At 44.7% G+C, this 27,818-nt stretch overlaps 1 protein-coding gene across 1 annotated transcript in view; it reads right to left on the bottom strand.

The window, feature by feature from the left end:
• Positions 1-27,818, bottom strand: part of CCDC149 (coiled-coil domain containing 149) — a gene marked incomplete at its 3' end in the record, with an annotated part of 106,073 nt that overhangs the window by 52,510 nt on the left and 25,745 nt on the right. Inside the window, exons 2-4 of the mRNA XM_080697266.1 lie at positions 20,906-21,067; positions 18,928-18,966; positions 4,889-4,996 (exon numbers count right to left, since the gene is read on the bottom strand). Coding sequence (XP_080553392.1) covers positions 4,889-4,996; positions 18,928-18,966; positions 20,906-21,067 — 309 coding nt within the window. The remainder of the gene's footprint in view (positions 1-4,888; positions 4,997-18,927; positions 18,967-20,905; positions 21,068-27,818) is intronic.

The raw sequence follows: 27,818 nt of genomic DNA, 5'->3' as shown, positions 1-27,818 counted from the left end.
GTCTTGGGTGGGGGGTTTGTATCAGTCAAGGAGCTTGAGAAATTCTTGGGCACTGAACAGAGAAAGACTGTGAGTGGCGATGGATCAAAGCCCCCCTGGACTCCGGCCATAGGAGCCCCCATCCTAATCCCAAACCCGTGCGAGGGCTAAGCCACTGGTAAGCCGAGGTGGAGACACATCTTGCAAGAGGCTGCTCAGAAATGCTTTATGGCACAGAGGGTTACGACGAGGCTCTAGCTGAACAAATGGAAAAATTAGTCTACCCTAAAATATCTGAGGTGAGTCATTTCCTAGCACCTTGTTTCTTCTTAAATATGCTGAACATCAAGAACCTGGGCTTCCAAAGTATGGATAAGGGTCAGCAGTTAAAATGGCAACTCGGAGATAAAAACCTTCGCTTCCACAGTCGCTCATCAGCAGCACCCTTGTCCCTTCTGCTTGGCTTGGGAGCTGGAATCCAAGGGCAGCTAGGAAGTGTCTCTGCACTCTGTGGGTGGGCACCAGCCTGGGAGTGGACACGTGCGTGCCCCAGGCTCAGCCTCTCGCATCTTGGGTGCTTCTCTCCCTGTTGGAACATTTTTTCCCTCCTTTCTCTTCTTCTCCCTCTTCTTTCTCTTCCCTTCTCATCCTTCTCCCCTTTCTCTCCCCCTCCCTCTTTCTCTTCATCCCTCCCCTCCCTCTCTCCCTCTCTCTCTGTTTTGTTCTCTCTCTCTCTCCTCCCTCCCTTCCTTCCTTCTTTCTTTTTCTTATACTGGTTATTGGTCCCAAGGATATTCTACCTCTGAGCTACACCCCAACCTGTTATTTATTTATTTACTTATTTATTTATTTATTTATTTATTGGTGGTACTGGGGTTCCTGGAAACCTTTCTACCGCCGGGCTACACTCCCAGACACCTATTTTTTATATTTTTATTTGGAAACAGGGTCTTTTAAGCCAGCGCGGCTGGCTTCGAACCTGCACGATCCTCCTGTCTCTGCTTCCCAAGCGTGGGGATTACAAGCGTGCGCCACCATGCCCGGCCTACCATTTATTTTTGAGACGTGTTCTCACTACGTGCCTCTGCCTGGGCCTCAAGCCTGTTATCCTTCTTTCTCAGCCTCTCAACTACTAATTGTTGCTTTTATTTCTTTCTTTTTCTCCTTTTTCTTCCTTTTTTTTTTTTAAATCAACCCCTGGTTCCTTTCTACAAACATGCAAATGACTCCTCACTCCACAAAGTGAGCTGCCGGTACTGACCAGAACGGCAGGTGGTCTGCCCATTCCTTGTGTCCATTTTTCCTCCTCTTTTTCTCTTCCTTTGAACCCTTTGCTCTTCTTTTCATTCCCCTTATTGGTTGACTGTTTTCATTTACTCATTTATTAATTTCATTCCTCCAATAAAGATTAAATATTTCTATGTACTGGGAACAGAGAACGCTCATTCCTAGGGATACGGTAGTATAAGGTGAGCGTGTAGCATGCTGAGAGCTGACCGTTGAGGTCGGGAACGCTCACTCTTAGGGATATGGCCGTACATAAGGTGAGCATGCAGCTGCCAAGAGCCGACCCGGGGTTGGGGACCACCTGAGAGCAGAGCGGGCACTGTGGGCACCTGGGAGCTGGCAAAGGCTACAGCTGACTTCCGACCTGAAAGATGAGCAGGATCTTGTAGGGGAAAAGTGGTTTGTTTGTTTGTTTGTTTATTTATTTATTTATTTATTTATTTATTTATTTATTTATTTATTGTGGTACTGGGGATGGAACCCAGGGGATTTCTACCTCCGGGCTATACTCCCAGACCTTTTTTATTCTTTATTTGGAAACAGGGTCTCACTAAGTTGCTGAGAACCTCACTAAGTATCTGAGGCTGGCTTAGAACCCACACAATCCTCTGGTCTCAGCCTCCCAAGTGCTGGGATTACAAGTGTGTGCCACCATGCCCAGCTGGGAAGAGTGTTTAAGATAAAGCAAAGAGCGGGGGCAAAGGTCCTGTGGCACACAGCAGAAGGAGAGAGAAAAGGAACTGAAAGGTCCCTCATCAGCATGAAATGTAAGTATGAGTGTGAGTGTGTAAGTATGAGTGAGTGTTGGCAAGGATGTGGCTGGAGAAATCAACAGGGACACATCATGGAGACCTAGCACACCATGCTGAGGCGGTGGGCAGGCTCTGGAGGATGATGGAGGGGCTGAAGCAGAAGTGGCACGATGAATAAAAAGCAAACACACACTGCCAAGGGAGAAAGGGCCAAGCGAGCTCTAAACAGCCCAGCCACCTTTCACCTGGGTGCCCGACTTCTCAAGAAGCCTGGTGCTACTATCAAATGAGCAACCCAGCCTTCATGCAGAGCACTGGGGGTGAGCTGGGGGGGGTGGGAGAGGGGACCATGACTCGCAGGGTACTGGAAATAAACCTGCTCCCTGCCCCATAACTTAAGATGCAAATGAGAGTTAAAGGGGTCTTGGGCTCACTGCAGGTAGTTGTAGTTGGAGGACAGATCCTGAGTGAGGGGGACTGGGAATACTACAGCACCCAGCACCCTGCCTGCACCTTCTGGCAGCCAAATCCCTTCACAGGCCACAAACATGAGTTACCAAATGGATGAGAAAATAAAGTTGATAAATGTGCCCAGCTACTGAGAGAGACCCAGTGCCCAGGCAAATCATGACATTCAGATGTGACAATACATAGGAAGCCCCCTGGTTTGGGCTTAGTGTTATACACACACATACACACACACACACACACACACACACACATACACACACACATACACACACCCTTCTATCCTTGAAGTATCAGTTGCCAATGTCAGTTTTTACAATTTTTCATGATTAAAAGGCAAAAAATAAAAGAGTACAAATGACCAAAAGATGAGGCAGAAAGATATTTTGAAAACTTGAGGGAGGAGGTGGCTCAGAATAACAAAAGAAAATAGGAAAATAAAAAACCAGTCAATCAGGAACAGCCATGAATCCAAAATTATACCTTCAGAATGTTTCAGCGCATTTATGATGTCTCCCAAATTCCTCCAGTATTTTTATGAGCTTAAAAACTACTGCACATATTTCATTTTATTCTCTAGAAAACCCTGCCCTGCTGTTATCACAAGGGGAAGTGACTAAGAACTTCCAGGCTTTAATTATGAACCAAGTACCTAGGTTACAAAGCTTGAATCTTTGTAATGATGCCTGAAACCACACTCCAGGCCTGATTAGTGCATCCGGTGTTAATTAGACCCTTTCCTGGAATTCTATCCCCCTCCCCCAGAAATAGGAGAGCTAATTTTTTTCAAATTTATGTTAAATCCAAGAGGTTTTCTAGAAGAAAATAAAATTAAGGGCAGACAGAGTTGATAAAAAGCTATGTAAGGAAAGAAGGAAAATTTTAGTCGGCTTGCTGTTACAGTAACAAAATAGCTAGGGCTGTGTATGTAGCAAAGAAGTTGATTTAGCTCACAATTCTAGAGGCCTAAGGGCATGGGCTTCAGATAAGGGCCCCAACATGGCGGCCTCCCAACATGGCGGCCTCCCAATATGGCGGCCTCCGATCTCATGGCAGAATAGGTGGGGGAAAAAATTAATGTCATGGGCCGAAGGGCTAATTGGCAAGAGAAGCAAGAGAGCAGGGAGAGGTGAGGCTTGCTCTTTCATAACCACTGGCTCTTTTGGGAACTAACCCTGAGAGGCCCAACTCATTCCAGGAGACCAGGATTAATCCCTTCATGAGGGTGGGTATGACAAGTCACCTGGCCTCTGGCCCACCTTTTAAAGGTTCTACTTCCTTTTATCCTGTTATATTGGGGACTGAGTTTCTAGTACCTGAGCCTTGAGGGATCAAAACATATTCAAGCTATAGCAGCTTTCCAGGTGAAAACATGGACCACGGAGTCACATCAGATCTCTGGATCTAGCAGAGAGCACAGAGTTCTTCCTGGTCTCTTGTTATAGAAGAGTTCTCTCCCAGACAATTCTGTGTATTTTATTTATTTATTTATTTATTTATTTATTTATTTATTTATTTTTAGTGAGCATCTTTCAAAATGGCACCTTCCAATAACCAACACCACCCAGCAAAAATAAAAGCACCATCATTTGTCAACAAATTTGGCAATATCTAGGAAATATTCCCCCGCCAAAAAAAAAGCTGCCCAAAACACACATACACAATATAGTTTTCTTAAGTCAAAATCCAATACCATTTCTGTTACAAAAATCTGCCCCTGGCAAGGAATTGAAAATAAATCTGTCTTGGCAAAACAGGAAATTATTTTGGGGGACAGAATTAAACTTCGGTAGTTTTTCTTCCCTCTCTCTTGCACTTTTGTTCGTAGCTTCAGCTGGTAGGAGAGAGTACGCACATTTAGTTTAGAGTTTATGAGTTCATATTTTATAATTAACGTTGCCAACAGGGGAGTTTGATTAATACCAAGCAGTGGATTTTGAGCAATGTTCCATACAAATTGCCAAATTTAGCAATAAAATAAATTGGTTATGTGAACATAATTAGTAGGACGACTACTTAAAATTCAAAACCGAATGTGAATAATTTCAAATCATCTGAGCCACAAATCCATTATTCGTATAGTAGGAAAAAGTATAGCATTTGGGTTTTATTTTGCCCTCAACTGCAATGTTATTTACCACCAAACTGAACATAATAAAAACTCTACCATGGGTTGTGACAATATTTTAGAGCAACCCAGGAACACACGCAGAGATGGGCACACACACACACAAAGGAAATGTAATAAAGATAAGAAACGCTAAACTGAATTTCCATTGCAAATGTCAAAATCCATGACAAATTTTTCAACAAACACTGTGGTACATTTTCCTGATGCGCTAGACATAAACCTCTACGCACGATTACAGAGCAGCGCCCTTCCCTTGATATATTCACGGTACCTTATTGTCGCCTTGGACTTCTCCCAGCCTTTGCTGAAGTTCTTTGAGTTCTTCTCCCAGATGTTTATTTCGGTCCTGAGAATCTCTTAAGAGTTGTGTGAGATTCGCCTAGAAATATCAACACATTATGAAAAACAATCAGAAACAGAAGAGTGGTGGATTGGTGTGGGGTTTTATGGGGCCTATAGACATTGGCGTCTGAGCACAGCTGAACCCCAAAAAGCCCACGAGAGTAAACACACATTCTACAGCAGTAAGTGTGCAAATCACACTGCCACAACTGCAAGGTGGTGAACAGAGTTGGCCAAGAACCTCAGTTTGGGGACGTTCTGTTTATAGAATGGCTCACAGTAGATATTTGGGCAAGCAGTGGAGGAGTTAGTGGTGTTGGACTACTTCAAACATTTTCTGAGAGTTCATCACTAAAGTGTCCATCTTGAAATTGAACACAATTCAAATCTATAATTTGGGCCAAATATTTGGAAAATTTTTCATTTCCTGATTTAGATAGTTGTGGGGATTTTCCCCCCTTCAAATATATCTTGTTTAATGAGCTTTTCTTTGCTAACTCAATGCCTAGAATTTTGATCACACTTTCAGGAGGCGCCCAAAGAAGAGGTTGGTGATGTGTGACAATTTCCAAAATCACAACCCAGAGGCCATTCTTTCATTTCCTGGGCTGATTCCCATCTTCTAAGTCCCTTATTCTAACTCCTGTGTTACAAAAAGACCAGGCCCAACACTTCCACCCCCACTACCATGCAGTCATCCCTCCTGCCCAGAACTGCATCTCTGTAGTACCCTTAGGAGGTTCCCATTGGCCAGCTTCTCCTTTCCATCCCAACAAAGCCCACCTGGACCACTCAGCAACCTTCCCTCTGCTGCTTGTCTCAGAGCACATGCTGCAGGATCCTTCTGCTGCACCCTTCCTCTAGCCCAGAATCCCCTGGAATATGGGGATCCTCCATCCTTCAACTCCCATTCCACCCTGCTCACCTGGCCACTTCTTCTGCAGAACACAATGGCTATTTTGCTACAGGAACTCGCTCTCATTATCACCTCACCGATCATGTCCTCATCTAACTTCAGCAAGGACACTGCCAGCGAACCGAAGGCAGAACACAGCCTTTCCCCTTCCTCAGCATCTATAGGCACAGCCTGCCAGTGGGCAAGTGCTTTAAAGACTTGGGATGAATGAGAGAAGGAACGAAGGGGCAAAGGGTGCAGGAACCACATCAGAACCCAACTTCTGAAAGGGAATCTTCAGAAAAAGGCATGCAGATTGTTATAGACCATTTCATAGACCGCCTTCGTGTTATAGCAGAAGGAACCCAAATCCAGAGGCATCGGGGTGTCTATACCCAGTGTCAACCTAAATCTCTAAAGGCTTTTATGCTAAGATTCTGGGGGGATATTTAATTGTTACTTGCTAAAAAGAGGATAAAGAGAAGAGAGTGGGGGGGGGAGGGCACCAAATATAGTGTAAATGTATACTATTTATGTTCAATAAAAAAATTGTTATAAAAAAAAAAGAGAAGAGAATATGGAAATGAAGGCTTTCTCTACCCTTGATTCCTACCTTGGTCTCCCATCCTCTTCCCAGTGTCTCTACCTCAAGTGCCCCCCCAGCTCACGCAACCCTTATGTTTAGTTCCCTGTGTTCACTGCAGATCCCAGGGGGGCACATCACAGCGCTGGGCACCATTCATCATCTGTGCCTGGACCCGGCTTCCCTCAGGACTCAAAGGTCACCGTCTCAGCAGGGCCCACCTGGACCATTTGATTCAACATGGCAATCTTCCCCTTTGCTACTTCTTTGTTCCAGAGTGCGTGCCATCTTTTAACACGGCATATAATTTACTTCATGGTTTACTGCTTACTGTTTATTTCCTGTCTCCCTCTCCTTGCTAAAATATAAGTTCCATGAAGGGCAAGGAGCTTTGTTCTCTCTCCCAAGCACCTAAGAGATGCTCCACAAATATGGCTAAGTGAGAGACGGGAAGCTGAGGCTGGAGCTCATCTCCTCGGCCTGGGGAGGGGTCTCAAGAAAAACACCAAGCATCAACAACCCAACGAGGCCCTGGCACTGAGACACGGGTGGATAGATCACTTGTCCCTACGACTGTGTTCAGTCCTCCTACTGGTGTATGTCTGAGCATTACTCGGGAACACAATCTAATTTTTCAGCCCCATATTTGTAAAACTCGTATCTAAGAATATCTGGGTCCTAATTTCTCCAGATTTCAGGATCCCGTTAGATGAAAAGTTGGTGGTTGATGAGGAATATTAATTCCTAGTTTATAGGTAGAAAAGTAAAGGGAGGAGAGACACTGTGACCACCTGACTGAGAGCAATCCCGAGCTAGGCCACCCTGTGTGGGATCCTTAAGCTTTGAGTTTCCCCACCTTTACATATTTTATGTGGTGATCTGACACTTAAATAATGAACACAGAACAACTTCCCCCATGCTTGGCATACAATAGGTGCTGGATCAATATTGGTGGTCTCCCTGACTGTGCCCTTCCACTGGCTCCAACTTATGGGCAGAGTCCAGCAGAGTAGCAGAAGCCTCCTCAGACTCAGCTGGCTGCTCCATGATCCTGCCCTTCCCTGTTCATTCTTCATTCATTTATTTACACAACAAACATATTGAGCATCTACTGTGTGCCAGGCGCTGTTGTATATCTGGAGATAGAGCAGAGAACGATAGGTGTAAAACCTCTTGCCTTTGCAAACATAGATCTAATTAATTACATTCGTTATGTCATATTATTATATAATAAATAATGACAGTATGTTGGATATTAAGTGTCTTAAAGAAACATAAAAGAACAGGGAGATGACCATGTTGAAGCCAGGCCTTGATAAAGGGAGAGTGAGCCTTTTGCCCAACCTAGAGGAAGTTTAGCAAAAAAGGCAATCCGGCTTCTGCCTCTCCCCCTCCTTGTCACATCTCAAACTTCCATTTAGGAGAGGAGTTCCAGAGCAACAGGCTAAGTTGCCCCAGTGACTGCAATTAGGTTCAGAGATTACTCAGTTGTTGACTGACTTCCCTCTAACTCACCACTCTCCCTCCTGAGCACAAGGTATCACAAGTGCGTAACCTCTTTCTTCCACAGAACTCCAGAATGTCTCCAGACATTAGTTCACCGATCCTCTCCCAGAGCAGCAAACATCCTCCCTCCTTGCCAGATGGAGAACAGGCCACCAGGCAGGAGTGTCTGTCCCAGGAGAGGGGCAGCCCTGAGCTGGCTCTGTTCAGAGCTGCGGCCATTTGCACATGTTCAGGTGAGTCTGAGCATCCCCATCTGGAGGAGACACAGCAAAACTCACCTTCCCAGGAGCCTGCTCCTAAGTGGTGAAAGAGACGATGAGAAATAAATGGTTCCAGGAGTAGTCACACAAACTTAATAAAAGACCCAAAATAATTAAATAATTTAAAATCTGCAACTTTTCTAACCTTTCCTTTTTGAATCGATAATGGCCTTAGCACCTTACGTGTGGGATAAGACCTGGGCATTCACTGGCCACAATGACCGTAATAGCTAAAGCAGAACAACTCATTCTATCAGCGTGCTCTTCCTCCAATCCTACACTGATCAATAGTTTTGTAAAGTGCAATAAATGCAAATTACTAGGGAAATGAATTCAAGAGGACATCCAGAGAAAACTCCAAGTGTTTATTGTGAGATTCAACAGACATAAAATCATGCTGTCAAACTGGCATGAAAGTTTCTGAACACTTATTCCCAATTCCCACACTATCTTGTCACAATCCAGAAACAATCAGATTGCAGCCTGGTGCCAATCCTTGGGCCACACTTTCAAAGGCACTGGGCCTAGGGATTTTCCCATGTATTTAGATAGTAGAGAAGGGACGGCCTCCAAGACAGCATTCGGAGATTCCAGAGAAGCTGGGTGTGGTGGCTCATTTTGTACTTCCCGTACTTAAGAAGCTGAGACAGGAGAGTTGAAGGTTCAAGACCAGCTTCAGGAATTGAAGGAGGCTTTCAGCAACCTAGGAAGAGCCTATTTTTAGAATGCTTCTGGGTTCAATTTCCAGTACCCCCTTCCCTGACAAATATATAACAGATCCCAGAGAAACCTGGGATGGAGGGCTCACTGCTTTAGAAAACAGCAATTTAGAGACCAGAGTTGCTATTATCAAACTTTACTTACTCTGCAGCCTGTCTAAAACAAAAAAAATCTACCAAAATAAAATCAGGTATTTCTATACTACCCACAAAATAATGGTAATTAAAATCACAATGCCTCCATTCAAATTCATTATAAATCTATCCCAATCCAGCTTTAAACCTGATCGGAGCTGCAGCAGGATGAGGGAGAAGCCGCTAACCTTCAAGCAGGTAACTGAAAATTTCTTTTACATTTGACAGATTGGATTACTCGTCAACATGCAATTCTTTCCTTTTCAGCCCTTTCACCTCCTCAACTCCAAAACAATAAATTTGAAAACTAGAAAATGACTCTTCCGATGGGGCACCTAATTCTTTGACATATACCTTAAAGAATAACAACAACAAAGGCATGAATTTCAAAGTCCTGGGAATAGAGAAGAAAAGTTCCCACAATCCTTCTGACCAAAAATAGCCCCATGACTCACACACACTAACAATCCATCAAGCGGACACACGCCCTGCTCGTAATTTATCAGCTATGCAGAGCGTGTTGTTTCTGTGTTATTGAGAAGGACTTTGTGACCATCAGTTTAGAATAGCAGGGCTATGTAAATGGAATGTCAGGGGAAGGAACAGACTGCCCGAGACTAGGAAACGTTTCACAGGAAAGAACAGAACTGGAGCTGAGGGGCTCTTTCCTCTCTGAGTCTAGAGCAGGGGGTGGCATTGGTAGTAAAACATAAAATGGGTTCCAAAGAAGGCGCTTTTAAAATATTCTAGTCTAGAATATTCTAGTCTAGAAAGGTTGGTACTTCTACCCTGTGAAGAGAGGGATGCTGAATTGAGTAGGAGATAGTGGGATCCAGACTCTTAAGCCACTTTTTCTGGCTAAGAGCTTACTTATTAAAATTGTGATGGAGAAGCAAGGAAAGAGAAATTTGATTGAGTGGGGAGATCTGAGGCCGAAAGAATATTGTGCTTCTCTGTTCTGAAACACTGTGCTCTCGGGAGGAATTAAACTTCCAGCTATGATGGATGTGTACCTAACTGCCTCCCTAGCCCCGACCACGGGAAATGGGGTGCTCTGAAAATGCTGTTTGCACAGTGCACCAGCCACAGTCTGACAAGTGGTGTGAAGGAGACCAGGGAGCGGGCAGTGGTTGGTTCCCATCTCAACCTCTCGGCTACCTGTGCAGAAGCCCTCGCCAAGGAAGATGAGCCCACTTTCCTTTAAGTCCCACTGAATTGTAAACTCTAGCCCTTGCCTCTTCCACTTTTTTAGTTCCTCTACAAGTGGAACAGAACATTTTAGAGGCATAAGATGATGCTACACTTACAATAATGAAGGGGCAATTTTTTAATTCTATACCACATTTGGCAAGGACCATGACTCTGAAGGATTCCTATTTCCAATGATCAAGTAATTGACACTAGGCCATACGGAAGGAATTTCAAGGCACAAACTATAAGAAAAGGTTCTAAGTCCTTTAGATAAGGAGAAAATGATCCATTAATTACCACTTCTGTGCCCAGTGTTAAAGATGAAAGATGGGCAGGAAAGGGATCAGCCACAACAGTTTATGCCACTTTGTCCTGACAATTATTCTGAGCTAAAGGTAATGGAGAATCCACAGATCCAGGAAGAGTTCTTTGCCTGGAAGTTTCATTTCTTTTCTACAAATTACAATTGCACACATGAGTGTATGCTTTTTTTCCTATTGTTAATCTGTCTTTTGTTACTTAAAGTTGGAGATAGCCTGTCATTGAACCTAACAGGATAAACAAACAAAAAAAAAGGAAAGAGATAAAAAAAAAATACAAGATGCATCTAACCTTGCACCATTCCTGACACAAGAAATAGGAGTTGGAGGGGCAGGACACATGAGCCCTTCAACATTTCAGACCAGAGGCCAAGAGAGGCAAGGGCCAACATTCTAAGACCCTAAGTCATTAGAGTCACTGAGATTTACTAGATACTCTTCATCTTAGTAATCTAGCTGTGGAAATTATTTTACTACATCATTGTCTCAGTCAGTATTCTCACTGGTATAACCTAAAACAACTGACCAAAGAACTTAGGGGAAGAAGAACTTATTTGCTCATAATTTTGGTGATTTCTGAGTTCCAGTCCATGTCAGGCCAGGTCTGCAAAGTTTAAGACATGGTGGCAGGAAGTAGAGAGAGGGGCAGAGCAAGGAGCTTCACATCATGAAGGCCAAAAGCAAGAAAGAGAAATCAAGGGTCGGAAGGACCATATATAAACCCCAAGGCTGCACCCCCAGGGACTCCTCCTTAACCAAGCCCCAGGTCCAACATGGCTACCTTGCTTCTGTAGGTAAGGGAGACATTCTAAATTCAAACCACATCATAAGATAAAATGATGTATACCAGAAAGTACTAAACCAAATAACATCTCTCAATTTGAAGATTTCTACAGAAAAGGAATGCAGAAATGGGAGAAAAACACAATGAGAGAGAGAGAGAGAGAGAGAGAGAGAGAGAGAGAGAGAGAGAACAGACAAGCAAATCCTTGACCTCAGCCCTTTTTCAAGAAAAATAAGAAAATAGAGTGAAAGAAAAAGAGACAGAAACCAGATTTAGAAAATGCTGCTCAATATGGTATTAAAAAGTTTGATATCCTGGGCCCCTTAAATCCTCACCTTCAATACGAATATATAAAAAAAAGTATTTGATGAAATGTCGAGTGTTCTTGGAGGTGTGATTGATAGCAGATTTAATTGCAATTTCTTCTCCCCTGCTGGGTCTGGCGAGGAGTCCTGTGTGCACAGCAATAGGGTGAAACTTGCTTGGCTTAGCAAGGACCCGTATTCATCGCAGCTGCCAAGGTGGTGACCTCTGCTACAGCGACAGCTTTCTCTTTTATAAAAAACAGCCACCAGAGCTCATTCTATACACAGCTTTTAGGGGTGCAAGGAGCCATCAGCAGGCAGCCTGCTCCCACCTCTTAATCTCAGCACACACAATTGCAAATGAACACATTCCCAGGCCCCACTCGCGAATCCTGTTCAAGGGCTGGGGAGGTGGCCATTTAAATAAATATCTGCTTAATCTTCGCTATTTGGATTCTGCTTCTGCCACTTAGTGACTCCCTTAATAGCTCCCAAGTTCTTCAGACTCTGTGAGCCCAAATTTTCTCATATATAAATTGGAGGGGGGATGCTCTCACTTTGCTGACAGAATCGTTGCAAGGATTCAAAGGGTGTAAAGCAAGGTACATTAGTGCTCAGAATCAAGTCACTGCAGTTCTGATGTGGGAGGCTCTGAGCAGCTGGACCTTGGATTTCTTCCTACTGTCTCTGATGTTAACAGTTAAGTTCTGTCTTTCAAAGTGCTATGAAAAGAAACATCTCAAAGCGCTAGAAGTCTTTGAAGGAAGTTTTAGGTTCTGAGCATCAAACCAGGACACATATACAAAGTCACTCTGATTTGCAATCACGGGGGACTAAAATAAGCTTGACCAAGAAGACTTCTACTAAAATAAAAGGCTCCCTCGCATCTCACAGGGGGGCCGCTCTACGCTCTGTTTTCTCCAGGGTTGTCATCTTGTGCATGTCACAGTATAAATAAGCCATCACTTTTTTGAGGCAGGAAAGCAAGGACTCTCTCCTGCATCAAGAGAGCCGCCTCCCCAGGCACGGCTGCTTGAAATAAAACAGAAAAAGACAAAGATCTTAAAGCTGTGTTTGACTGTTTATTCAAGGAGTGTGCAGGGAGGAAATGTGTGGCTGTGACCGGAAAGGATCCCATCTCACAAGAAGATTAACCCAAGATAATTTAAATTCCCCCTTGTCTCCTTTGGAGGAACTGCTTGTTTAGCCAAAGAAAAATATTGAAAGGGTCGTTCACGATCTTTCGGCGATCTCTGGCTGCGGTGCAGAGGGGCGCGCCGTGCGGTACGGTTCTGCCTGAAGGGATGGGAAGGCGGTTCATTTCAATATCCCTTGAGAAGCTATTAGTGCAATCGCTGTTGTCACGACTCCTTCACAGCTTCTGTAACGGATGATTTGCCATTGGAAATTGAGTTGTTTTAAAAAAGATTCCAAGCTCCAAAAGCAAGCCTCACCAACTATCTTTCCAGACCTACAAACATAAAAGTTCTAGTCCATTCTCTATGGAGATGATTTCAAAAAGTAGGAAAAAATGATGTCCAGATAGGGTGGTCACCGGAAAGAAGATTGGCTTAGTGTAAAAGCACCAGCTCAATTTCTGGTCCAGCACCTCTAAGCCGAGGGCCCTGAACAAGCATGGAGTCTCTGGGCTCTCAAAATGAGCTTGTTGACTATGTTTCCCCTAAATAAAGATAGAACCTAAAACCTGACTTATAAATCAAACCACAAGTTAGTGAATCTAGATTCTAGTCCTGCTCTATTAACCTGTTCTGTGTCCTTGGATAAGTCACAGGGAATTTTTCAAATATCCAGCTGTCATCTAACACTTACCAGCTACCAGGCAATAAGCGTTCTACATATTAACACACCAATCCCTAAGAATTTTAAGAATACATCTCATTATTATGTTCATTTTGATGAGAGAGAAATTGCTACTCAGAGAGGTTACACAGCTTGCCCCAAATTACCTGGCTGGCAAGTCCAAGGGTTAAACCCATGCAATTGGATACCAGAGTCAAAGCCCTTATCTTCCATTGCTGTCTCTGGTGTTATCTGTGACTTTATGAAAAATACACCTGCCAGAGAAACCTCAGAAAGGAGTTGAGATATTACACACACACACACACACACACACACACACACTCACACACACATATGCATGTGTAGATATGTGGCTTACAAAAAGCACAAAACACTAGAAAGATGAAGGATGTGCTGTTGCTTTCTACCTACATGTAAGAAGAAGGCTGACTACATGGAGAGCTCCTGCATGCAGTCCTCAGAGTGCCTAGGATCTGTGGATGGGCTGCAGAGGGCCTGTGGCTCCAGAAAATGGAATGCAATTTTGTGTATGTGTGTGTGGTTGTCTAAAGCAAAAGCTCCTGGCTTTCAACAGATTCTCCACGGCATCACTGATTCACCAGAGTGTAATAATCACCCATCCCAAGAAATGGAGCTGAAAGATGGAGAGAGTACAACATGGAGGGGTCACAGCAACCTCTCCCCCAACTCAAGAAACCATCAGGGAAAGAGTCCCGAGAGGGAGGTGACAGAATCTCCCTCCTGTCAAGCAGCAACGCCACAGCATCAAGACCTGTGGTAACAAGATGTTGGATGGGCATCGTCTCCTTCCCGATCCCTTCACCTCGTGACCTCCGGGTCACATCTGTTGACTTGGCAGCTGGCTCTTATTCTGGTACAGTTGCTATGCAGCTGGAGGAGTCAATACTTCATCACCGTTTTGCCTTTGGGATAAACACGTAATGTACTGCAGGAGACGCCAGGGTCAAGGTGTGGGCGTCCACCTGCTTCCTGCTGATCAAACACTTTGGAAAATAATTGTGCATCTCCTTTCCCACGCCGGCACGGGTACCATGAAGCTTTCTGCTTCTGGCTAAGTGGAAAGTTTCACTGCAACTAGCACCTCAAAGTTTAATGCTGAATTTTCTTCCTACACTGAGCTAACAGAGAAGGAATCTTAATGCCACCCACCATAACCCAATCACATGCCTAAGCAAGCTAAGAGAAAATGAAACTTAAAAATATTCTAAAGGAGTACAATTCTTTGTTTTCCCTAATACTAGGACCATTTTCCCCACTACGTATCAAGACATTCGTCCATTACGTAGCCAGAATTCCCTCCCCATCTTAGGGCTGTATTTTCTTCTCCTTTGCACCGATGACCATTTAACATGCTATATATTTTAAAGATTTTGTTTACTGTCTGTTTACAGCATTCCTACTAAAATTAAAGTGACCGCATTATTGATCGTGCGAACCAACATGCCTTGGGGAGTGATGGAGACACTAATAGAATCTGCTGCAGGACAAGGGGTATAAACGAGACGGTAAACAAGGAGCAGTGCAGTAAATGCAGGGCAAGTTCAACAAAAGCAGGGGTGTGGGTCAGACTTTTTTCACCCCCGTGTCCCTCCTATCTAAAGTAGCTCTGGACACCCACAGGTGTACACTGGAATTTATAAGCTCTGTCATCAACAGGCTACTTGAAGATGGATGCCTTCACATGGCAATGGTAGGAGCTGCCTTATCGGATGCCTGAGCTGCAACGCCCCAGCCTGAGCCTGGATAATGAAGGGGAGCTCTCCCCCGAGACCCAGGGAGCAGCCTCTTTCTAGTGACTTAAGGCGTGAGTTCCATCTCTCCAGTGTGGTTGGTGGCCATGCTACCTGTTCAATAGGGAAAGCAGGGCCACTTTAAGAAATGATGGGCACATGGAGAGCTGAGAGCAGAGGGGAGAGCTGCCGTCCCTGCTCCCAAGGCCAGCTGCAGGCCTGCCTCCCAGGGGACTGTTCAGCCTGAGCTTCTGAGGTCCCGTGAGTCAGGAGCTTCCTTTGGCCCAAGCTACCTTGAGCCCCAAGTGCCACCAGAAGGGTCCAAACAAGGGCAGTGTGTCTGATGGACAGCCAAGAACCATCACAGACAGAACCCATGTGCTACTGTATGATTGTCTAAGAAGTGAAGGAAGAGGAGGAGGAGGAGGAGGAGGAAGAGGGAGGAGGAAGAGGAGGAGAAGGAAGAGAAGGAAGGAGGAGGAGGAAGAGAAGGAAGAGGGAGGAGGAGGAGGAAGAGGGAAGAGGAGGAGGAGGAGGAAGAGGAGGGAGGAGGAGGAGGAGAAGGAGGAAGAGGGGAGGAGAGGGAGGAGGGGATGGGAGAGAGGAAGGGGAGGAGGAGGAGAAGGAAGAGGGAGGAGGAGGAGGAGGAGGAGAAGGAGGAAGAGGGGAGGAGAGGGAGGAGGAGGAGGAGGAGGAAGAGGGGAGGAGAGAGGAGGAGGAGGAGGAGGAGGTGATAGGAGAGAGGAGGGGAAGAGGGGGAGGAGGAGGAGGAGGGGACGGGAGAGAGGAGGGGGAGGAGGGAGGAGGAGGAGGAAGAGGAAGAGGGGAGGAGAGGGAGGAGGAGGAGGTGACAGGAGAGGAGGGGAAGAGGGGGAGGAGGAGGAGGAGGAGGGGAGGAGAGGGAGGAGGAGGTGACAGGAGAGAGGAGGGGAAGAGGGGGAGGAGGAGGAGGAGGAGGGGAGGAGAGGGAGGAGGAGGAGGTGACAGGAGAGAGGAGGGGAAGAGGGGGAGGAGGAGGAGGGGAGGAGAGGGAGGAGGAGGAGGGGACAGGAGAGAGGAGGGGGAGGAGGGAGGAAGAGGAAGAAGAGGAAGAGGGGAGGAGAGGGAGGAGGAGGAGGTGACAGGAGAGAGGAGGGGAAGAGGGGGAGGAGGAGGGGGGGGACGGGATAGAGGAGGGGGAGGAGGAGGGAGGAGGAGGAGAAGGACAGCCAAGAGCCATCACAGCCAGAACCAATATGCTACTGTATGATTGTTTAAGAAGTGGAGGAAAAGAATGAGGATGAGGATGAGGAAGAGGAGGAGGAGGAGGAAGAGGAGAAGGAGGGGAACAGGGGAGGTGAGGGAGAAGGAGGAGGGGATGGGAGAGAGGAGGGAGAGGAGGGGGAAGGAGGAGGAGGAGGACAGCCAAGAGCCATTGCAGCCAGAACCAATGTGCTACTGTATGACTGTCTAAGAAGTGGAAGAAGAAAAGGAAGAGGAGGAGGAGGAGGAGGAGGAGGAAGAGGAGAAGGAGGAGGAAGAGGAGGAGGAGGAGATAGAAGAAGAAGAGGAGGAGGAGAAGGGGGAATAGCAGGAAGAGGAGGAGAAAAACGAGGGGAGGAGGAGGGTAATGAACATTCACTGGTGCTCACAGAGCTGAGCGCACTCGTTACCTTCTCTCATGTGTTCTCACAGCCTCTCTACGTGGTGGGCACCATATTTACCCCCATCTTATGAATGAGAAGCTGAGCCTCGGACACCTAGAAGAGCCTCCCAAGGCCACAGTTAGCCTGGAGAACGTCAGTGCTGACCCCCTGATGGCCCTTCTACCCCAGGTGATCCTCTAAGCCGCTGAGTGTGAGCGTCCCTGCTGCAGGCCATTAGACCAGGGCCAGGAGCATGTCCTGTCCTGGGCTGAGCCGGCTGGAGGAAAGGACTCCTGTTTTGTGGTTAGAGATTCTGCCTCTCCTGCTTAGGGAACCAGCCAGGACCAGAGGAAGCTGATGTGACATTTGGCACGATGGTTGAGTTGTCAGAAAAAATAAAGGAGGCCCAGTTGAATTTCAACTTCACATAAATGATGAAGAGTGTTTTGGTATAAGTATGCCCTCAACATGGCATAAGACACAGTTTTATACTAAAAAAGTTTTTACTGGCTATCTGAAATTCAAGCTTACCTGGATGCCCTGTGGTTTTAGCGCTAAATGGGATGCCATGAAGAGAAGAGGTACAGGACATCTTTGGGAGACCCTGGCCTCTCAGCCCGAGGCCTGCACTGCCTTGGAACTTTGGGGTATGTGTGGCAATTAGTTCCTTTATTGGTTACACAGTTCAGAATTTCTGTTCCTTACATCTCTAAATACCTCCTCTCCTAAAGCAAGTCGGTGGTTCCGGTCCAAGCAAGAAGGCTGCCCGGCCACCATACTAAACCCTAATACTAAATCCTAAGGGGCTGGAAACTAAACGCTGCATTAAAGGCTACAGTGCCAATGTTTGGGACTTTGAACTTCTATTTTTAGAACTGTAAGAGTGCAGCTTGACGGACGCCCAGGAATTCATCAGATTCTCCTCGGTCAATGTAAATTGTTTATTAGAAAGCCACAGAACGTGAATTCACTTAAAACTGTAAAACTCCTCCATGAATACCAACAAACCCTAAAATCACAGTGAAGAGGTCTGTTTACAGCCATTGAAAACACCTAGCAATCTGAGCAGAGACTCCAGTTTTTAAATAGTAATGATGAATTTCCACATAATTTTGTTTAGAAAAAAACATCAATTAGCTTCACACATAAAAAAAAATTAGACTTTACATCAAATGCAGAATAGTAGAAACACATTGCATTAGCCAGGCAGGCGTAAGGAAAGGAGTCGCATTGAGTAACTGTAGGGGTGACTGTGGGACTGAACTGCTCTTTAAAGACAAGAGTCATGGGCATGTTGGGCTCACGTGTGTGTGTGTGTGTGTGTGTGTGTGTGTGTGTGTGTGTGTGTGTGTGGGCATACCCCAGCATCAAAAATTCAAGGTAATGAACCCACAGATTTCACATGTGGTGCCTGGAACAACATCAATGAACAGGGTTAACATACAGTGTTCACTGATGTATTCTGGGTGAACACAGGATGTTGTTGTCCATTATAGCCAAGAACAGACAGACAATTCCTGGTTCTCTGTGTCTACCACCTCTGAAGTTCTGCTCAAGTACAAAGGCCTCCCCTCACATACTCCATCAACATCACCTCCATCTGGGCTCCCTGGTACACACACAAACCTCTATGCCGTGCATGGTAGCACACACCTGGAATCCCAGTACTGGGCAGGCTGAAACAGGAGAATCGCAGGTTTGAGGACAGCCTCAGCAATGTAGCAAAGACTCTCGGCAACCCAACAAGACCTTGTTTCAAAACAAAATAAAAATAAAAGGGGCTGGGGCTGTAGCTCAGAGGTGGAATGCTTCTGGGTTCAATCCTAGCACCAGAGTGTGGGGTGAATCATATCAATCTCTTGTAGCATACCCAAATCTATAATGAGGGGCAGGTTGGAATACAGAGCAATTGTGAAGTTCAGGAAAATTCCAACCAAGATATCTTTGGGTATCTTATCATTTGATACATTTGGAGATGCATCCTTCATTTAGGGATCCCCCCACCCTCTCAGTTGCTCTGAGAGGATAATCGCAGTCATCTGAATGTTATCAAGGCTCAGGAATAAGTCTTACCTGTCTCCTCTTTTCAGGTGGAAGTGATGGATCTCCATCCTACAAAGAAACAAATATTACACAGATGTTATATGCTTTAACCAAAGTATGAACTTAAACTCAGACCCCACATATAGTACCCTGTAACTCATACTGTGTTGAGCCAAGCTCAAATTTACTTTTAAAAAGTTAATTGTTAACGCCGGGCATGGTGGCACACGCTTGTAATCCCCGCGCTTGGAAGGCAGAGACAGGAGGATCGCGCAGGTTCGAAGCCAGCCTCACTGGCTTAGGAGACCCTGTTTCCAAATAAAAAAATATAAAAAATAGGTCTGGGAGTATAGCCCGGAGGTAGTAGGGCTTCCAGGAACCCCAGTACAACAAAAAAAAAGTTAATTGTAAACAGAGCAAGAGGTAGTTAGATAAACACCCTAAGGAATCAGTTCCAATTAGGACCAAATCTATAGATTTTCTAAAACCATGTCAACTAAAAAAAAAAAAAAAAAAAAAAAAGAAAACTTTGAGCAAAGCCTAAGCTGAAACTATATTTCACTTAGTTTCATTCCTTTTTAAATAGTTTAAAACCAAGGAAACAGTGATATCCCCCACCCCCCACACATACACTTAAGTTTTCTTTATTGGCAGAATAATGGGGTCGGGTGGGGTGGAGGGTAGGATTTGCTCAAAATAATAGTGCACCTAATAGAAGCACTAGTCCTCTTAGACTTTTTGCCTTTTAAGGACTGAATTCCTCTCCCTTCCGTGCCATCGGGGGATATAAATATCTCAGGTGAACAAGCAAATGCTCACTGAATGCATCCTTGAACACGGAGGCTGCCCATATACACGTCAACATTATTTTAGCCCGAGGAATCGGCTTCTATTTCTAGTCCAGGGCAGTCCAGTGATCCCAGCTCAGTGGCGGGAAGCTGGCAATCATGTCTGCACTTCAGAGAGGGACTGCGTCAATAAGAATAAAAGCAAGGACACAAAACAGCGCTAAGCACTTGGTATCCTCTGCCTCCGTGTCATCTGCAGCCTGAAAGGACTCGCCCTATAAAAACCTAAAGAGAAATCTAAAAGTCCGGAATAAGAGAAAACTTATTTTAAAATATCACGGATATATCCTGATTTGGATGACTGCAATTTTTCAAAAGAATAAGTGAAATCCATATGCGTGGCCTGAAAGGTTGTTTAAAATAAAGTAGGGGGCGAAAGGAGCGTGTTTCAGAATAGCCACTGGACGGTGCTGCCCAGAACTCTTCACGGTGATAGACATGTGCTCTACACACTGCCCGATACAGCCACCGCCACGGAAGTGCTCCCTTCCAACCGCCCGTCCAGCGGCCACCACCCCGTGAAATGTGACACCTGAAGCTAAAACTGGGCTCCTTATGTGATTTAATTTGAATTAATTTAGAATTAAATTTAGCCAACTTAGCTAGTGGTTCCTGTGTCAGTGCCCATTTATGACACAAATCCCTTTTTAAAATTAAAAAAATCAAAATCCATACAGATAAAGTAATAAGAAAACAGACAAACAGAGGTACACATGCGTGCATTCATGTGTCCTCCAGGGGCAGGACAGGGTTGTGGGGGAGACAGTGGTGGCGATTTTCAATTCTTAACTAATACAGTTTTTTTTTTAATTTCTTTTCTATTGGTGCATTATTTTCATACATCATATTGAGGTAAAAAAAAACTTGTGTGTACATATATGTACACATCACCGATTTAACCCCTACCCAGTTCCCACCCCATTCCCTCCCCATCCCTCCTTCCCTTGCTTGGCTTAGTGGTTGACTTTGATATGCTTTAAGTACATTGTATGTTTTAGAGAGTTTCCTTCTTCCCCACTAATCCAGTTTTAAACTAGGCAAATGCAACCATTTTTTTTTTCTTTGAGAAAGAGAGCAGGGAATCAGGGAATCCCCTGTTTCCATCCTTGCGGAGGGCACAGACAGGGCGTCCCCGCGAGCAAGCTGAGAGTCCTACTCACAATCAGCTCCCGATACTTCTTCTTCAGGGCCTGGTGGCGTTCACGAAGCTGATTGGCCATGAGCTTGAACTGGTCCCTCTCCTGTTGGCAGGTGTCCAGCTCCTTGGACAAGATCAGCAGCGCCTCCTTCTTACTCTCCAGCTTCCTTTTACACACCAGGTACTGCAAAGCAATACACCCGAGTGAGGTCAGCAGAGGCCCACGGCCGCCACCTGACACGCTGTACTGAACACACCAGCATCTCCGCAGCAGTGCTTGCAAGCGTGCACCAGGCCCCGGCCTCCACCCCAGCCCCCGAGGAAACAGCCGTGTGGCACACCTGCCTGTTTCAGTTTTAGGGATCACCTACCCGGAGGCATTTGTCATAAAATGACACATGCGGCTATAGGCTGCTACCGTGCCTGACATGCAGTCCCCTCGAGACAGAACCAAAGCCCGGGATATTCACCAACTTTGACAAACTGGGACAGATAAAATAATCTAATTAGTGAATAAGTTAAAAAGCAGAGAAAAAATTTAAAATTACATAGATGGGTAAATAAATAGCTGGGACCCAATTTTGTTTAAGAAGGATGTATATATCCAGATAAGATTATGTGACATACATAAGGATATTTAATAGACATTTTGTAAAAATATCGGTAAAAATTATTCGCCCAGGTTTTAAATTTTTTCTTTGTTTTTCTGTGTTTTCTGAATTGTCAAGGGTAAACTCACATGGCTTCTATAATAAAATGTTATTCAAATTATTTAATTGAACTATAAATCACTGCACTTCATTGTTCCTGCCCATGAAACCCAGTAGACATTTTCTCATTTGCAAATTCGGTCACAGGATCAGACCTGATGTGTACAGTTTTTCTACAATTCAAATGCAGGTGTGCAGGCAGGGCGTGGTGGCGCACGCTTGTAATCCCCGCACTTGGGAGGCAGAGACAGGAGGATCGCGCAGATTCAAGGCCAGCCGCGCTGGCTTAAGAGACCCTGTTTCCAAAAATAAAAAAATTGTTCTGGGAGTGTAGCCCAGAGGTAGAAGGGCTTCCAGGAACCCCAGTACCACACACACACACACACACACACACACACACACACACACACACAATCAAATGCAGGTGTGCATCAACTGGGGACCAATTTTAGGAGCTAAGTATTTTATTTTATTTTATTTGGTGGTACTGGGGGTGGAACCCAGAGACTTTCTACCTCTGGGCTACACTCCCAGACCTATTTTATATTTTATTTAGAAACAGGGTCTCACTAAGTTGCTGACAGCCTCACTAAGTAGCTGAGACTGGCTTCGAACCTGTGCGATTCTCCTGTCTCAGCCTCCCAAGCACGGGGATTACAAGCGTGGACCACCCCATCCAGCGGAGCTAAGTATTTTAGCCACACTAAATTCTCCCCAAATAGTCATGCATCTAACTGGAACTCTTGCTTCCAAGTTATGGGATTTCTTTACCCCTCTTTCTCCCCACTCCCCTGCACCCTGAGCCACCCTTACCTGACAACCACCCGCCACAGTGACCAGTGAGAATTTGCTGAGGACTTTCTCCTTTTATTGGACATCTTGCACCATCTGCTGTTATTCATACATGTGAAATGTGGCACTAACTACCTTTTGAATTTGCCCCGTAAAAGACCAAATTCAGAGCATTCATGAAAACAATTTATAGTTTCATTATCCACTCTGACATGAGTACTTTGTCATTACGGACTCTCACACAAAGCAGAGGGAGAATCAGCACTCCCATACCATCTGAGTCAATGCTCTTTTATGGACAAAACGCATTACTCATATATAGTGCTTGCTCGCAACTGACTTTGTTAAGTTCAATTTCAAATAAATGAAAGGAAAAAAAGAGAGTTTTGTGCATTAGCGCGATTTTTTTTTTCTTAAAAAAAAAAAGTAATTGCTTAGCTTCAAAAACAAAGGGGGAAGAAAAGGCATTCTGAGACGGATTTGAGTTCTAAGCGAGGACATTTCACCTTAAATGAATTCTGTTCCTGGCAGTAATGAGGTTGGAATCCTGCCTTAAAACGTCCTGGATTTGGAGACTTTGACATCGTCTTCATAGAAGAATACGGTTCTGTTGCCACAGTGATTTCTCAGGAGTAAAATCCCCAATGAGTAAATATCAGAGGAGAGTAGCTCAGAGCCCTACACTTCAATGTCCTAAGGGAGATATTGAAGTTTCACAGGAAAAAACACCATGTACACACCACTGAACACAGGTGCCCTTGTCCCGTCAGTCCTTCTCCCCGATCAGCGGCCTCGGTTGTGAGTACCAGAGGCACTTAGACGGCCACCTTTGTCCCTTCAAATTATCAGATCTAAACCCGAGGCCCCAGAGATATTCACTGTCTTTGACTGTGAGGAAGAAGATCATAGAGACGTTGTAAATTATAGTAGGTAACACAACTGTAATGTCGGGTCTGTGAAGGGAACAGGGCATCAGGGAAACTTGAGTTCCCTGGCCTTGAACAACAGTCTGTTGGGCTTCAAGAGGAAAGCCATCTCCCTGCCAAGACACAGTTCAAGTAGGACCGTGTGCCTGAGAGGGCAGTGGCAAGCCTCTCTGGACCCTGGATTTAGGAACTTGGTAAGAAAGAGGCATTAAAGGTTCACATATGTAACAAGTAATGCCACTATTATGTGTAATTATAATGCACGGATTAAAAATGTTTAAAAAACATAAAGAAGAGGGAGGGAAGGAGGGAGGGAGGGAGGGAGGGAGGGAGAGAAGAAGAAAGAAGGAAGGGAGGGAAGAAGGCAGACAGGCACAGAGACCTCAGTGAAACCACACTGTCCCAGGATTTGAAGAGCAGAGCTCTACAATTTTGAGGGTGTGAAAAACAGGACAAGTATAAGAAAGCAGATGAAGTCTGTATAGGAAACAGCCACACTCAGAAAAGGGTGTTCTTTAGGAAGTCATTGCTGACCATTCTTTCTTCTGGGGGAGATAACCTAGAGCACTGCTTTTCAAAAACTTTATTACATGTTATTGATATCAGCAGGACAGACCTTAGGCTGAGCCTCACTTATGAAGCAGCCCAAGCTAGAGCCGGGTACAGAACTGACAGAGTGGATGGCCATCCTGGACAGCCACTTGAGTCTGCAGAGAATGCTACGTGATCCAGAAACGACCTATTATTATAGGAAGGCAGTGAGATTCAAGAGCTATGTGTTACAGAAGCGTAACTCAGCCTATCCTGACTAATACAGCCCACAATAAAAGAATGTGAGGATGTGGGGCTGGTGGAGATGGTACTTGCCCCTGGCCTATATCTGTGCTGTGCCACTCCAACCATGAAGAGGAATAATGTTACCACTATTAGTATTACTATTAACGACAAAGGCAAAATTTTGTGACAAATGCTTTACATGTATGAGCTACTTTAATCCTCAGGACAACACAATGATATTATTACAATGTTGTTATCATTGACATTTTATAAGTGAGAGAGTGAGATTTGATTGAGTTTACATAATGTGCCAAAGGATTGCCAGAGCCAGAATTTGAACCTAACTCAATAAAGGCAGCCTGAGAACCCCAATTCCTGAGAAAAAAACAATGGGCATTCTCTACCAAAAAAAAAAAAGAAAAAGAAAATCAGAGTATTCATAGACTTGGAACTATATCTAGTTGGTATTGTTACCACATAGAAGTTAAGAAAAGGGAATTTTGAACTTGGCTACTTTTCTGGACCTGGAATAAATGGGTAATACAGGTTTTATTTATTCACACAACACTCTAAAACGAGTGGATCTGCCTCCTCTCTCCTCAATTGCAAAGTCTGAAGGAAAAGAAAGAAAAGAAAGAATTCATACGCATCACTCCCTCTGCTCCTGGTGGGGAGCCAAGTAGAATCAATAAGATTTCCCTCCACTTTTAAGAAATGAAATAAAACTAAAGACCTCAGAACGGAACCAAAGAATTATTCTCTCAAAATGGTTTGATCATAACAGAAGTTTTCTACAAGTTGTGATTGGGCCAATCATTAACTCAACAAAAGTTTTCTAGTTACCTTCTCTGAGCACTAACCTAAGCCCTGGTTCCCCTAAAGGGATAAATGCTCGTATACATTTTTTTTTTTTCAGTACTGGTAATGGAACCCAGGGGCATTGTTCCTCTGAGCTATATCCCCAGCCCTATTTTTTGGCCTTTTTATTCTTGAAATAGGGTCTGAGTTGCAAAGGGCCTTGCTAAGTAGCTGAGGCTGTCTTAGAACTGCGATCCTCCAGCCTCAGCTTCCCAAATGCTGGAATTATAAGCGTGTGCCACCACACCCAACTTTGTATAAAAGTGTGAAAGGGAAAAACGTGGTACCCGGATAACCAAATTTCATTTCCTATTATCTAAACTCCTGAAAGTTCTGAAAATGAAATGCATTTTCCTATCTGGTGGGTGATCTCAGCAGATACAAGAGTGTTTAAGATCTTTATCTCAGAGTGCAAGTAGTCATACATGTGCTGGAGAAAAATCAACCTGTTTGATCACCGGCTGCTGCCTGTGACTCTGCTGTGGGGTGATACAGAATATTCAGTATGCTGACCCCATTTCCTCTCAAATTCCCCAAATGCCTGCATCTGAAACACATCTGAAGCCCAAGGATTTCAGATACAGGGCCTGATATTTATTTGAAAGTCATTCTTGCAGATCTCTACATAGTCCCGATAATTGTGTATATAACTAAAATCGACCCTGTCTCTAATAGTATTTGCCCAAATAACTTAAGCATTCATTAGATTTCTACACCCTCATACAGGCCAGGACGAATTGAAACCACATTAAATGCATTAAATCTTCAAGCTGACACAACACATTGTGTGCCTATTCCCATGGTCTCCTAGTTTCTCTATTTTAAAATCAGCAGTGAATGCTGGAGCTGGAATAAACCTCACAGGTAACCCAAGTGACTCACCCACCCAACTCAAAGTTCTTGTCTGCCAAAATATCCCATAACATCCATAATATTCTACAGTGTTTCCAAAGCGTGGTCATGATACATTAGTCTAGGTAGTGAAATCAATTCGGGTGCAGCCCTCATTTTCTTTAACAACAGAAAGAGGCAGGATAGAGAAGAGATTATCCCAAAGGATCCCACGCAGCAAGGGCCGGTACTGTTTCCTGAAACTGTCTTTTTGAGTATGTGTGTGGGAACCAACACTAGACCAATTTCCACACACTCTGCACACTCCTTCATTCACTCAACAGATATTTCCCGGAAGGTACAAGAGAGGCGCAGGTGGGGCTGGGGGGTGTGGCGGGGAAGAATGTCAGAGGTTAGACTAGAAATGAGCTGAGCTGCAAGATGAGAAGCTACAAAAGCTGCCCAATAACCTTTATCATTATGATTGGCTCCTTTGCTGGGACTGGAGCACAGCGATTAACACTTGTCCCTGCCCACCCCTGAGGTCACCAGGAGCTTGAAGTGATGTGTGCCAGGTTAACACCAGGCAACGAGTCTTCCTTCCCTCCTTCTTCCTTCCTTCCTTCCTTCCTTCCTTCCTTCCTTCCTTCCTTCCTTTCTTCCTTCCTACCTACCTACCTACTTTCCTCTTTCTTTTTCCTTTCCTTTTTTTCTTTTTTTACTTTCTTTTTCTTTTCTTTCTTTTTTTTATTAATTAAACATTTGAGCCAGGAGTGGCGGCACACACTTGTAATCCCAGCATTCAGGAGACTTGAGATCGGAGAATCAAGGTTTGCAGACAGCCTCAACTACTTAGTGAGGTCTTCTGCAACTTAGTGAGACCCTGTTTCAAAATAAAGAACAAAAAGTAGGCCAGGGGTTGTAGCTCAGTGGCCGAATGCCCCTGGGTTCCATCCTCAGATCTGAAAAAAAAAAAAATCTGTTTTTATAGCATTTAAAGCAAAGGAATTACTTCCACATGCTCTTATTTGACAGTTGACACTGTGACAACTGGATCAGATCGCAAATGGTTTTTCCCATTTTTACCAGCAAAGTAGCTGAGATTCTGAGATGGGGAGTGTCTATCTCAGGGTCACAGTACTCACAGTTGTCAGAAAAAAAACAAAACTTCCTACTAAACATTCCAAGCTCGTTTTACTATTCTATAATGACGCCTAATATAGTACAGAAGTTCAGCAGGTTTTCTCTCAGGTAATACCTTATTTCAACAAGCCGCTCGTAGAGGTAGCTGTGCAGCTCGGAGGAGCGCTGAGTCCCAGCTCCAGCTCCAGCCTTCGCCGGCTGCTCCCTCTCCATTGAAATCTCCGCTCTGTTTCCTTTTCAGAACACTCGTCCCTCTCTGCCACCACCTCGACTTTCCAAGCCCCTATCTGATTTTACTTTCCTTCACAGTGCATATCTCTACATGGCCTTGAGTTACATACTTAATTATTGGAGTCTGTTTAGCATCTCTTCTCCATAAGGCAGAAACTTTGTTTTATTCATTCCAGATCCCCAGCACAGAGGAAAATGCACGGTGACCATCTGGTGCTATAGCAAGATAATGTAGGAATTGTTCTAATTTATTCTATCCCTACGTGTGTGTGTGTGTGTGTGTGTGTGTGTGTGTGTGTGTACACATACAAAGAGAATGAAAAAAAAATATAAGAATGTCTGTGCACACACACACGATGAACAAGTAAACTATGCATTCTCTAAGGTGGGTCCTATCAGATGGCATATGTGGCATTGTCCCTGGTCACGTTTTAGATAATGTTCCCTGAAGAGTTCGTGTATTAATGTTCAGAGCTGATATACTGAGGTCATGAGGGCTATAATCTCATCACCTGATAAATCCACTGTGATGGATATACTGGGTGGTAACCTAGGCAGGCGGGATGCAGCCTCAGGGACTGTGCTGTGTCTTTGAATCCCCATGTTTGCTCTCTTGTTTCCTGGACATTCCTACCTTTATGGTGTGAGAGCAGAGCCCTGTGTTCTC

Source organism: Muscardinus avellanarius (genome assembly GCF_963383645.1).
Source record: "Muscardinus avellanarius genome assembly, chromosome: 6".
Classification (NCBI taxonomy): Eukaryota; Metazoa; Chordata; class Mammalia; order Rodentia; family Gliridae; genus Muscardinus; species Muscardinus avellanarius.
This window is presented reverse-complemented; position numbering and strand designations above follow the sequence as displayed.